This window comes from Calonectris borealis, chromosome 17, assembly GCF_964195595.1.
Source record: "Calonectris borealis chromosome 17, bCalBor7.hap1.2, whole genome shotgun sequence".
Taxonomy (NCBI): Eukaryota; Metazoa; Chordata; class Aves; order Procellariiformes; family Procellariidae; genus Calonectris; species Calonectris borealis.
The window spans coordinates 7767405-7780278 of NC_134328.1; the positions used below are offsets into that span (position 1 = coordinate 7767405).

The 12874-nt window shown below is 49.2% G+C and overlaps 1 protein-coding gene across 1 annotated transcript; it reads left to right on the forward strand.

Annotated features, from left to right (window-relative positions):
- Window positions 1–5077: 5077 nt before the first annotated feature.
- Window positions 5078–8576, forward strand: OCSTAMP (osteoclast stimulatory transmembrane protein). The gene is made up of 3 exons (XM_075166084.1): window positions 5078–5121; window positions 6026–7070; window positions 8104–8576. The coding sequence occupies exons 1-3, from the start codon at window positions 5078–5080 to the stop codon at window positions 8443–8445; spliced, it is 1431 nt and encodes a 476-aa protein (XP_075022185.1). The 3' UTR covers window positions 8446–8576.
- Window positions 8577–12874: the final 4298 nt, after the last annotated feature.

Genomic DNA, 12874 nt, shown 5'->3' on the forward strand with positions numbered 1-12874 from the left:
TGTTTGCTCTGTAGATTGAGAGGAGAAAAGCAAAGCCCGAGCCTCCCCCTCCCCAGCTTCACCCCCTGATTTGGGCCGTGGTTCCCCAGGAGGAGCAGCGAGGTCTCCCTCCCAGTCCAAGCCAAAACAGAGCTCTGTTAAGCAGAGGAGCAACGAGACTGGGAAGGCTCCTAGCCCAGCGTCTCAGGGCTGCTGTGCTAAAGAGGTGCAGCCCCGGCAGCCGCCTTTGCTGGGGATACCCCGTATCACTGCCCTGCTTCCCCGGGGCAGCTCCACGCCGGCTGCCCGCTGGGTTTGGGTCATTCTGCATGGATGCTCCTCCTCATGCCTTCGCGCAGAATGGCTGAATGGCGAAGGGAACATTGCTCCCTGCGGTTCCCTTTCCCAGCCGGCTCTCCCGTGAACGGTGCAGCATGGCTTCCTGGGGCCAGGGAACGGGTGCGCCCTGCGTGGAAGGGAAGGAAGGAGCCCTGCTGTCCCGCTGCCCTGCCGCGGCCAGAGCTGCTGCTGCAGGGGAGCAGAGCTGGTCACTGGCACAGAGCTGCCCCTGTCCCTGCAGCCTGGAGGACAGCGGGGGCCTTTGGATTGTCTAATTTCAAGGCTCAAAGGGTAACATCCAGTCCAGCTCCGTTGCAGATGTAGTGGTCGCAGGTTTACTTACGGTCTCAGCTCTGGCTTGGTGCATCCTAGTTGAATCCAGGAGGACGGTTTTACTTGGGCAGGAAAGTAGAACTAAGACAATGAAGTTTGTGTAGAAGTTTCCAAAAATCACTCCCAGTGTCCTGGCATCTCAACGCAGCCAGGGAAGGTTTATTATCTCTGTGTGGACATGGGAAACTGAGGCAGAGAGGGGACCAGTGACTTACCCAAGGTCACACAACGGGGCCTTGGCAGACCTGGAAAAGGTGTGAGGAGCACCTGGATCCTAAACCTCTACTTTAGTCAAAGACCTGGCTTCTGCCAGCTCTATCAGCAGCCTCTGCGTTTCCCAGGGCTCCCCAGAGGATCTGGTTGAAGGCGTGTGGACGACAGCATTACCTAATTCTGTTTTTTCATATCCAGGCATCTGTGAGAGCAGGACTAGTCTGGCATGCTTGATTTTAAATTTTTTTTTTTTAAACAGAGATTTTAAGATTTAGTAGGGGTTCAAGGGTGAACTGGCCTGCGTGAATAATTTCTAATTCCATTTGCTGCTGCTAGTACTAAAATTTGCCAAAAGCAGCTTTTAACGGTAAGTCAACCCCGTTATTCTTGAAGAGTTTGTGATGTGAGCAGAGATATGAAAATTCCCAGGGAAGGGCATTTCGAGTGCTGTACTAACCTTCTCTAACTTTGACTGTGTTATTTTAAAGGAACTTTGCCCGCCTATGCACTGTTTCTCTAGGAATGTAAAACTCCAACAACCATCACAAAAGCCATTCACATTAGCAGCCTGCTTGTGAATTTTAATTACCAGGAAATGCCACTCACGCATTGAAATTCAACATCCAGAATATCTCTGCTTTACTCCTTTGATGTTCCCCATCCAATCCCGGACCAATATCCACATGTTCTCCTGAGACACTTGGAGGAAAATCGTTCTGGTTTATTTACAGTAGGAAAGCATTTTGTAGTATCTTTTATCCCAGAAGCGTTCAAGTTGCTTTACAAACTGTTCACACGGCGGAGCTGCTATACGGGTCTGTACAGCGGTGAGTGATTCCGGGGCTGTGCACAGCCTGTTTGCACCCGGCAGCGATGCTGGAAGTTCAGGAGAGAACGGGAAAGATTCCTGAAACAAAAGAAAGCCCGGCATGATAGGGGAAATTCAGCTATTGCAGGTTAGATAGCCTTGGTTCCCTTACCACATTTATCCCTCGTCGGTCACTGAAAGAATATTGCTGGGATTTTTCTATATTTCTATAGTAAAAACCTAAGACGACATGACCTGGCTCTTTATCACTGTAAGTTGTTCATTTGCATGTGATTTTAACAAGCAAAGAATCACCACTAATGGGCTAATCTTTCCCACACCCTCAATTTCTTGAATTGGCAGAATAATGTGATCAGCAGGTGCTGATGATATTGCCATGGAGAAATATCTTCAGCCTTAAATCATCCTATTTTTAGCCCTCCGTTCATCTTCTTTACCCAGTCATTTTCTTAAGCTGTATAGTTCATGTACCCCACGCTCTACCTGTGATACAGCCGCTCCTTTACGTTGCACCCCCTCCCATCGGCGTCACCACCGCGGGGTTACCCTGTCACTACAGGCTGAACTTGCAGGTGTCTTGGCAAGAGGCTCTTGTTCGGGCTGCCCTGAGACCCACTCTGTGACCACTGCAATCGGCAAAGCCGGAAAGGATTTAAAATCCCCATCCTGGTGGGTACAAGCTCAGTCACCATCCCTAATCAGAGCAAAGCCAGGCGATGCTTTCTGGCTGTGGTACAAATGAAACCCTCTGTTGTCTTCCTATAGTTGCAGCAAGCTAGTTCCAGGGATGTGGGTTTCTTCTTTGTCTCCTACTGTAGTGTTAAAAAGTCTAGATCGGGTATGTTAGAGAAAGAAACTTTTAGAGCTTGAGCTCTATAGAGATGGGAGCTTGTCAAGACAGCAAAGCCCCTTTATACCCCCTGGGAGCTGGGCCACAAGATCCCCAGTGACACAGGGTGGGAAAAGGCACCTCGGAGCATCCCGAGGGGACTCAGCGTACGCACCCCCATCACCAGCCTCCCATTTCTCCTTCACTTCCTCAGTTTTCCTCAAAACTCTCCCACTCACAGACTTTAGTTTCTGAGCTGAAATGAACACAGACCTTGAGGTACTTTAGCGGAATCCGACCGCAAGATGTCACAGTTGCTTCGCTGAGATGCGCGGTCCTGCCCGTGTCCTGCTCCCCAGCCTTCGCCCACGGTTCGTGTGTCTGTATGAACAAACACGCACTTTTAATTCTTCTTTTTTTTGGCAAAGCAAGCTTGTTCATTGTGTCCTGGGGAAAGTTAGGCATTGAGGGTTCTAGCTTATTTAGAGATTGTCAGTTTGGGGTATAAAATAGAAGGTATCCTAGGTTTAGGATAGTCCAGGCTGCAGAGATCAATTTTGAGTTGAGCCAGAGGAAAATCTAAGTTTGACTTTGTATACAAACACTTCTTGGTGCTGCCTGGAGTTACTGGTCAAGCAGGGCTGCCCCACAGACTTCAGCTCCCCTTTGCCAGACGATGCAGCAGGCTCAGACAACCCTCATCGCTACGTGGCGGAGACTTGAGGGTTTTTGTTCTTTATTGCTAACATTTATTTTGCAGCCCAGAAAGCTACCTGCTTAGCCTGGATGAGGTCCCAGGGGCTGATGAAATCAGTTAGCTCAGAAATACAGTGAGACTAAGGAGAACCTGATGAGTTTTGCAGAATACAGCTATGGGCCTTCTGGGGTGGTCCTTTATAGTCTGCCGATTGAATTCAAGACCTAATTCATGGCCTGTGCAAGCAATTGCTATGGATGCTCCAAACAAATGGCACTTTCTTTCACGCCCGCCTGGCTGGTGCCTCTTCCCGGCTGGAGCCAGTCAGAGTTTCTCATTCAGTGTCTGTGCTCCAGGGCACCAGGAGGAAATCTTTGCTCTACCAGCCATGTGGGAAAAGGAAAAACTCTAGCAGTAAAGCAGAGTTGTTGAGTGGAGCAGCAAGGGCGGAAAGGACCTTGCCTGGTACCGGCAGGAAGGGCTGAGGGAGCAGGCAGAGGTTTCCTCTGCCCGCTTGTGCTCGCAATTGCTCGTCCTCCGATGACTGCCGCTGCCGTGGGGTCCGGCCATGTCCCCCGGGGAGGGTGCTGCTCTCCCACTGCTCGCCGGAGAGCAGAGCCCCACGTGCTCCGTCCCTGGGGCGGCTGGGACAGGGCTGACCTCCAGCCCTTTGCCCTCTCCCGCCCAGGGGAGCATGAGAACATCCCAGGGGCCCGGCGGTTCCCACCCAGCAGGAAGGGCTCGGCTCGGCTCGGCATGGGACAGCAGGTCCCTGAAAGGAGAGGGCTCAGCGGCGGCTGGGTGAGCTGTGTCGCCTTTGCCCACAAGCGGTGGCTTAGTGTGAAAGCGTCTGGCAAAGGGGCACGTTTGGTGGGAGCCAGGGAAGGCTCCCGTAACCCAGGAGCTCAGTGCAAGGGGGTCGGCAGCGGTGGTACGCGTTTCTTGTGTGCCAGCTGATCAGAAGAGGGGGAATCCTCTTCTTTGGAAATATAACTGGGGAGCAAACACCACGGGCTGGTCCTCGTCTCCCGGCGAGTGGGTTTGGTGGCTGGAGCTCTGTGCCCTGCACATCCCAGGGGTCAGGCGAGCCAGCCCTGTGGGGACCACAGGTCCTGGCTTGCACATCTGGGAGCTTCTCGGTGCTTTGGGAATCCTGCCTGTGGCAGGGCTTTCTTTGCAGCGGATTTGCGGGGTACGGGGAATTGGGCAGGGTTCAAGTTTGAAGTTTCATCTTCCTCTGCTAGGACTATGAAATGGACCTTTAAGCAGTTTGTGTACCCCGCACATGAGCTCACGGTTTCAGCAGGGAGCAGCAGCCTGCCAGAAAAGATGAACAATTATGGTTTGCTGGATCCTACCATGCCCTTTGTGCCATGACTGATGTCTGAAAGAGGAAAAGTTCCCCTTCTCTGTGAGAGAAATCTCAACCTTGCTGCTGGCTTGTGGGCAGTGGGAGGAGAAGTCAGCTGGGATGAGACAGCTGATTTCCCCACAAGGGATGGTGACACCCCATGTTCCATGTGATGCTTGTTCCATCTTCGTCAGTCCATATGTCATTGACTCATTTTTTTCAGCTATGTGTCATGAAAATAAGCCTTCTCTGCAACAGCAGTAAGATCAGAAGTGTAAAGCCCAAGCATCTGGGCTCTGTCCTGGAGCGGGGTTATTCCCCGGGCTTCACACACCAGGTTTGCCCACTCACTTCAGGAATTGCTAGCATTACTGATCTGAATTGCCTTAAAACGTCTTGGGTTTTTTTGAGTCCTGGCTCTCTGGTGCCAGCTGCCTTGGTCTCCTATCCTGCGTCTCCCAGCAGCTGCATCCAGGATCCTCTCTGAGAGCAATAAGGCACTGGAGCATGGAGAGTTTTCAAGCAAGACTGGGGCACCTCTCTGCCGCTGGGTATGTAGTGTCTGCTTTAATCCCTCTCCTTCCCTCTGTCTTGATAGCTGTTGAATGGCCTTTTTCCACTAAAAAACCTCCTTTGCTAGTCAAAATTCTCCGTCCAAGGGTAACTGAGGCTGCTGTCGGGTGGGGGCAGAGGGGGATCGCCTGGCTGGGTTTAATCCTGGGAAAAGGGTCCTTCTCCCCACCAGGTTTTCTGGTCTCTGGAGGGTCACTCCACATGTCAGGCCTGAGAAATGATATTCCTTCCCAAACGTTTGTTTTCATTAGACATTTAAATAGCTTTATGGGACATTTCATTTCGTCTGCAGTGGCCAAATTCTTATCCTTGGAGATTTCCTCTGACACTGGAGCTTCAGTGTGAAACTGGTTTTCTCTGATCAGTTCTGTATTTGTCGGTCTTAAACCTGCAGATTTTTGTTTGGTCTCCTCTTAAGAGGCAGAAACTCCCACTCAGCTGCCTCTTATCCATTGAACACCTTGTAATTACGGAGCTGATCTAACGATTTCCACAGCAGCCAGGAGCCTCCTCTTTCTCCCTCCAGCATCCTCTAAATAACCACTAAAGCCACTCTTAGCCACTGCTAAGGGGTTGACCGCTCTGAATGACTTTCTTATGATTTTTATAGAATAATACAATGTTTTCCTGTGCTTGCGTTATCGGAGGAGCAGTCACATTGTATTTGGTATTTGATCTTTCAAGAAATGCCTTGAACTTCCCTGTCCTGCATGCTTCCAGGGAAGATCTCAGTCCCAGCTACTCAGGTTAGCAGAGAGGTAGAGAAGAGCAGAGGCACTCAGCAAAGGACGTTATAAAGACCCATGAGCAATCACCTCGAGAAAGCCCCCTAATTAGTGCGTTTCCGTACTGCTAACACCTGGGTATTTGTTCTTTGTACAGGATGAGAGCCCGTGTCTACTGTGAAGACTTTCTGTTCCCAAAGGTGTGCAGGACCACGGCAGACCTATGGTCAGTTTACTCCAAGCCTATCCCAGCGAACGGCAGAGAGCTGTGGACCTTGTTTCTGCAGTGTTCCTGCGTTACAGCGGTGATAGGAGGCCTCTTTTACAACTGGTTGGTTGCTTCCCTGGAGTACTCCTGGCATCTCTCCATTGCAATGGCCGTCTCCTTCAGTCTGCTCCTTCTCCTCACCCTTTTCTTGGTGCATCCTGCCCGTTGCGTCTTCAGTATGATCATGCCTACGTTAGGTACCAAACAAGGCCGGAAGCTTCTCTTGTCGACCTGCATCATGATTGTAGTGGTTAACGTAACACCCAACATCATAAGCAACATTAAAACCATACTGCAGGTTATCAAGTGCATCTGCAAGAACTCCTCTGAGAGTCTTCTGAACTCAACTGCTCTGCTAGAGACAGCTTCCTGGGAGTTTGGGGATGCGATCCAAGAAAATGTTCATTCCATTAATATTTATAGACCTATGAATGGACATTTTCAGTTTTCACTGCTTAAGAACAGCTCCTTGATTTACCAGCAAATGCACCTTGCTGGTGAGAAAATTGGGAGGGACTTTTTGGCTGTTGAGGTACTGGTCAAAGACTCTGTACGAGTAGCCAACAAGCTGGTTGCTGGCTTCTCCATGCTCTATCTCTGTTTTGAGTCCACCTGGTATTTGAAAAATTATCTCACCAACCTCCGCTTTGACAATCTTTACGTCACTAAGAAGCTGGAGCGTTTAGCTGTGGACAGAAAAGCAGCTCATCTGCTGGTGGGCTCATCCAAAAACCTCATTCGACCAACAGGCTTGAAGTTGTCCAGGGAAGAAGTGATGCTGTGCCTCGTGCAAGCCATGCTCCTCACCGTGGCCCTGATGCTGATGCTGGTGGTCGTGGCGATGGACCATTTCGCGTTCAGCGTGGCAGACACCGCGGTGAGAAAGGCGGCTCAGTTCTCCGTGGTCCCCGTCACTCTCAACATCAAATACAACGTAAGTGGTGTCCCCTCTCCTTCCCGGCACAGGGACCCCGCTGTGTACCACATCACAGGAGGTGGCGGTGGGGACTGCAGACTTCGCAGCCTTATTTACGCGATCCTTACTTCCCTCCCCAGCAGCCAGCTGGACAAGCAACACAACAGGCTTGGGGGGAGGAGGTGGAGGCACAACCTCAGTTGCTCCTTCTGGTGCATCAAATGGCAGCATATACCTGCTCCAAATTACAGCCCCTTGGGAGCAAGGAGAGGATAAATAGTGCCTCATGCTGCAAAGGCACTGCTAGCACGTGGCAGTCAGACGTCCCTGTATCTCCAGGTCTCTTCCCTAGGCAGGGTGGAGGAATGGGCGTCCCTGCGGCACCGTCCCCCCGCTGCAGAGTGGGTGCAAGAACAAAAGGATGGGGGAAGCAGGTGAATACACATCTCGGCTGTGGGGACGTCTCCCATCTTATTGCGCTGGCCATTCTTTAAGGACAAAGCCCTGCTCACTGGCATTGTTGTCACCCTGTGCAATCTTTTTCACAAGCCTCCCCAATTCCTATCTATTTTAATATCCTTTATCTGGACTAGTTCTGGTTTAGTTTTTTAGCTTTCCTCTTCCACCATGCAGCCTGCCTCCCTCCCCAGCCCCGGGGTTCCTTGGCGCAGATACCTGCTTATGATGAATTTACAGCAAAATAATCAGGGCTTAGAAAAAACCTCTAATATTCAAATATGCAGCCACTAATACTGCCGCCTGTATTGTCTTGCATTGTAAATCTCACACATGAATACCTGTTATGATCTCTGTAGCAGCAGATAAAGATGACAGATAGGACAGGGTCCCACCGTGCCAAGGACTCGGCGCCTACACATCATGCTGTTATTCTCGCTCAGCCTGAAGCGTATGTGCGCTTCAGCGTGCTTCTCTCAACGCACCCGAACAAGCTGTAACGGTGATTACACACCTCCAGGTTGATGGTTTTGTAGTAACCAGTTGATTTTGGTTTGTTCACACCCCGTTTAACTTTTAACTCTCTTTATTTCAGGCTAAAATAAGGATCCTGCCCTTTCTGTTGAAACTTTTACAGCTTCCTTATGAAGGATTACCGCTTCAGGACTTTGAAAGAAGCTACCACCATTATCTGACCTTCAGCTCTGCCCACTGCAGGATCAGCCCCCCGATGCCTCCCAACCCCTCTGTGCTGCTCGTTGTGGGGCTGCTCTTCTGCATCCTCTACGTCACCGTATTCCTGGAAACCTATGCACATCGCTTGTGCAGAAAAATCGCAGGGTCCTTCTTCGAGAGCTGGGAGGAGAAGCGAGCACTTTACCTCTACAAGAAGCTGTCCAGGAAGCACAAGGAGGAGCAAAACCACGTGAGAAGCTAAGGGTACTTTTGGAAATACAGGGAATGCCAGAGACCTGTGGCAGCGGCTGGGCACAGGCTTCTGCAATAGGATCACACATTTAATTTTCCAGAGTCAGAGAAGTGTTTGGAGTCTGAGGAAAAATATTTGCCAAAAAAAAAAAAAGATGAAATGTCACATTTTGCATTAATTTGAGAAAAATGGGCTAAATTTACTTCCTTTTTTTTTTTTTTAAATCTAGAAGGTCTGGAGTCAGCTGTTCCAGGAATGATGGGAGATAGCTCATATGACTGGGGGTTATCCACAGCATTAGGCAAGGCTAACCGGGAAATATGTGGGAGTCAGGGTGGGGGAAGAGCTCACTTACCTCCGCCACCACGTCCATGCTAGAAGAAGTACACGCTTCCTTTCTTTCTCAAGTTATCCCTTTAGGCAGCAAGAAAGGAAACTTATTTGAATGGATTAATTTAATTTTCAGGGATTTTTTCTTTCAGGTTTCATGCGCAGAAACCTGGGTAGCCTGGATAAATATTAGCCGTTAGAAGATAGTTTATTCATGTACGAAAGTGTCATTTCAGCCCAATGAAATAAATTCAGGACCAATATGACCATGAGATGCACATCCTGGGCATGGGTGATGGTGGAAATCAACACATGAGGACTTTATGAAATCACTTCACAAAGGCTTTTTTCAAAATAAAATATAAATAAAATAGCTGAAGGACCTCAGAAGAGTTTGAGACCAGCCAATAAAGGTCAATTTGAGAGTTGGTCTCTTTTCCCAAGTAACAAGTGATAGGAAATGGCCTCAAGTTGTGCCAGGGGAGGTTTAGGTTGGACATTAGGAAAAATTTCTTCACCGAAAGGGTTGTCAAGCATTGGAACAGGCTGCCCAGGGAAGTGGCTGAGTCCCCATCCCCTACATTTAAAAGACATGTAGATGAGATGCTTAGGGACATGGTGTAGTGGTGGACTTGGCAGTGTTAGCTTTACAGTTGGACTCGATGGTCTTAAAGGTCTTTTCCAACCTAAATGATTCCATGATTCTAATTTAGGCCAACATCCTGGAGGACTTCAAAAGTGGTAGACAGAAACTTGACATTTGAGTCAGCGCTCTGCAGGGAGCAGGGAAGTAGCAGAACTTGGAGGGGCTGGACTTGCCTGAACTGAGAGCTGGTTTTATGTGTTGGGTTGTTTCAAACTTAGAAACTATGGTATTGTATCCAAGATGCAAAAATCCATCACTGGGGCAGCATCTGAAACATATTATTTTTGAAAGAGAGGCAGTTCGGACACCTCTGTAAGGGCAAGAGCCAGAGGAAGGGAGATAAATCAGCGCCAGCTTAAAACCAAAGCAACTTCACAGCTTCGTTTCTTCAAAGTATCTCTATTATTTTCCTCCTTTCTCCCATTAGAGTCTTCATTAAGGTAATTATTTGACATAATGCACCTCAATGACATTAAATTACAGAAGTGAAGTAGCAGCTGCAGCCAGATGCACCGAATTCTCTCAGCTTCTGAGGTACTTGAAACAAAGTACGTCTGGATTATTTTCTTTTTAAGCATCTATCTAACAAAACCCTGGTGTATTCGTCTCCCCAGATTTCTTAATTCCCTGCTGTTCTGATGATTAACCCAAGAACCTTTCTGCCTCTACAGCATCTAGGGGGCTTTGTCATGAGGTTTCCGTAGAAAATGCTCTGTGTTGTTCTGTTGGGGAAAGCTAAAAGATTTTCACCCATTAATTTGCCCATTAAGTAGCCAAAATTATCTGGAGCCAGAGGTTAAAATAGCTGGGAAGAGAACAGAGGAGCCCCTTCAGCCAGCAAACCATCCCAGCAGCATGTTGCCTTCCAACAAGCAGATCTTTAAAAAAAGTTTTTCCTTGGGAAGACTCATCTTTTTGGCAACAGATGCGCATTAATCTTTAAGAAATAATTTTTTTTATGGCCAGCAGCATTGGATGAACCCCCCCGAGCAATGTCCAGTTCCTCTCCTTGTCTTCCGAGGGGGGTCTTCAGAGGAGATTGGGGCACGGGGAGAGGAGGCTGAAATGATGAAGGGCTGGGGACCAGCATGGGACTGGCTTTGCTTTAGAAATGGGCCCCCCGGTTCAGATGGGGGTTCTGAGCAGATGAGACCACAGAGATGGACGAAGAGGATGAAGTACCACCCTGAGTGTCCCACTGCATCCTTCAGACAGGCGCTGCCCAGCTCCCAGCCAGGGCAGCTGAGCAGCATGTGAAGCAGTTCCTGAAACTCCCCTTTTCAGCCTCAAAAATCATATGTATTAGGAAAAACTGACCCCAGACCAGTTCTTCTGGTCTTCTCTAGAGCCTCCTTCAACTCCCACTAAATCTTAACCACTAAAGACTAATTCAGGGAACTTTGCACTTCTAGATTGTAAAATTCAGCATCAGACATCCTTGATTAGTGTAATTACATCTGCTTGAAAGGATAATAATCACTGTGAGGTACTGCCGCTCTGCCTCCAGAGTCGCAGCCTTCATAAACCCTTTACAAAGCAGAGATGTGCTCCCATTTCCATTTTGCAGACGAGACTAAGGATGAGATTTTTATAAAGTTCTTTGGTGGGTATCACACCAGTTGCAGCGGTTTCAGTGACCAGGAACCACGGGCAGCAGAGCCCCTGTTGCCTGCCTGCATCTAGGGGTCAACTCCCCTGCCCTCGTTTGGACATCTGCCCTAGGAGGCAACGGATTGTGCCCCACGTGCCATCCGTCTCCTCAGCCTCGTGACCCTCGCACATGTTTTTTTGCTTTAATAGCCATGTAGAAATCAGAAAGGGAAGAATTTGTGTTGGGAAGGAGAACACCTTGCGAAGCGCTAGTGAGGAGGTGAGGGTTGGGCGGTAGCTGAAAAACTGGCTTTTATCATACTGGTGCTGAGGTTTGTTACTTAGAAAGGAGGGTAATAAATGTTGTGAACAAATAAATGTTCACACTGTGCTGTGAAGTGTCATCCCATTAGTGTCGGAAGGGTTTTTTTAAATATGGGAAGGACAAAGTCACTTTGATACCCGTTACGGTTATTTTAGAGGTGAAGTTGTACTGATGTTAAAACGTGTGTATGCTGAAGGCTGATAGATTGGAATATCACTGAGAAATCAATGCCCATGAAAAGGTGTTAACACAAGAGTACCATTGCTTGAGCTGATGTCATCAAATATAGATATGTATCATTCGTAGTTAAGTGATGAATCTGTTTTGAGGAGAAAAGGGATGTTGAAAGCTGGCTCTTGTGCCACTTAACATAAAGCCCAGATTTTCACCTGAGAAACTAAACCCAGGAAACCGTGGCAAACATGACACCTGTGTGGGAGTCGCGGGGAAGAAGAGCTCTGGGTGGTTTCCAGCCTGCAGGACCAGCAAGGAGAGTCACGGGGAGACCACAGGTATGGAGTTAAACCTAAAGAAGTGTGTGGCAGAGGCGAGACCCCGGGGCAGCCTGCGCAGGGTGAGCAGAGGGGACCTGCCAGCATGGCTGGAAGGAGCTTAGTCCCTGCAGTAACTTGGTTTTTTACCTCCCTGGGGGTGTCAGCAGGACCCCAGGAACAGAAATGGGAAGGGAGGCCCTGAGAGGAGCAGAGGATGCTCCGACAGCCCCTGCTTCGGCAGGAACAGCTTGTGCAGCACATCAGGCTCATCATCCCTGGTGCCAAATTGGGCTGCGATGCTCTTCCGGGGCCGGGGGGGCTGGCAGGAGGCAGAGCTGCTGGAAATTGCTTTGCTCTCCTGTGAAGTGTTGTTCCTCAGCAAGATAAAGGCATGACAAAATAGAAAACGTTACCCATTATAGATAGTGCCATATTACATGCTTGAGAGGTAAGCTGCCTTGCCAGAGTTTGCTTAATGATGCAACAGAGAAATACTGAACAGATTTAACCAGCAGGCAAAGTTAATTTAGTCACATATTTTTATTAAGTAGGACTAATTTACAAGCCTCATTATTTGCTAAGGGATTTTCATCCCTCAGAGCCCCTCCATACTCCCACCCTCACTTCTGCTCATCGTGGCTCTCGTTGCCTTGGTTTTCGCTCAGCACCACCCTCCCGTCTCACAGGCAGAAGGGAGCGGGGAGCGAGGCTTTGCCCTGTGTTTCTTCCACCCACGAGCCCCCGGCGCTGGAGCCCACGGAGCAGATCCTGCATGTCCACCTCCTCCACGGGGGAAATCCCTACTGGGCAATGCTGCTCCTACACTAGCACAGTTGCTTATTTACTGTCTCTAATTGCTTTCTGCAGGGAAGGATTTCATCACATCTGGCTTCTAGGTTTGGATATTCATGAAGTTGAAAGTTCAGGATCAGACGTTTGTGTGCAATGAGGCACAGGCAGGGCTGGGGTGCTCTGGGGGGGCTGGGGAGCATCTGGTGATGGGTACCAAACTTCCTTGCTGTTGCTCATCAGTGCCAATGCCAGCCCACATCT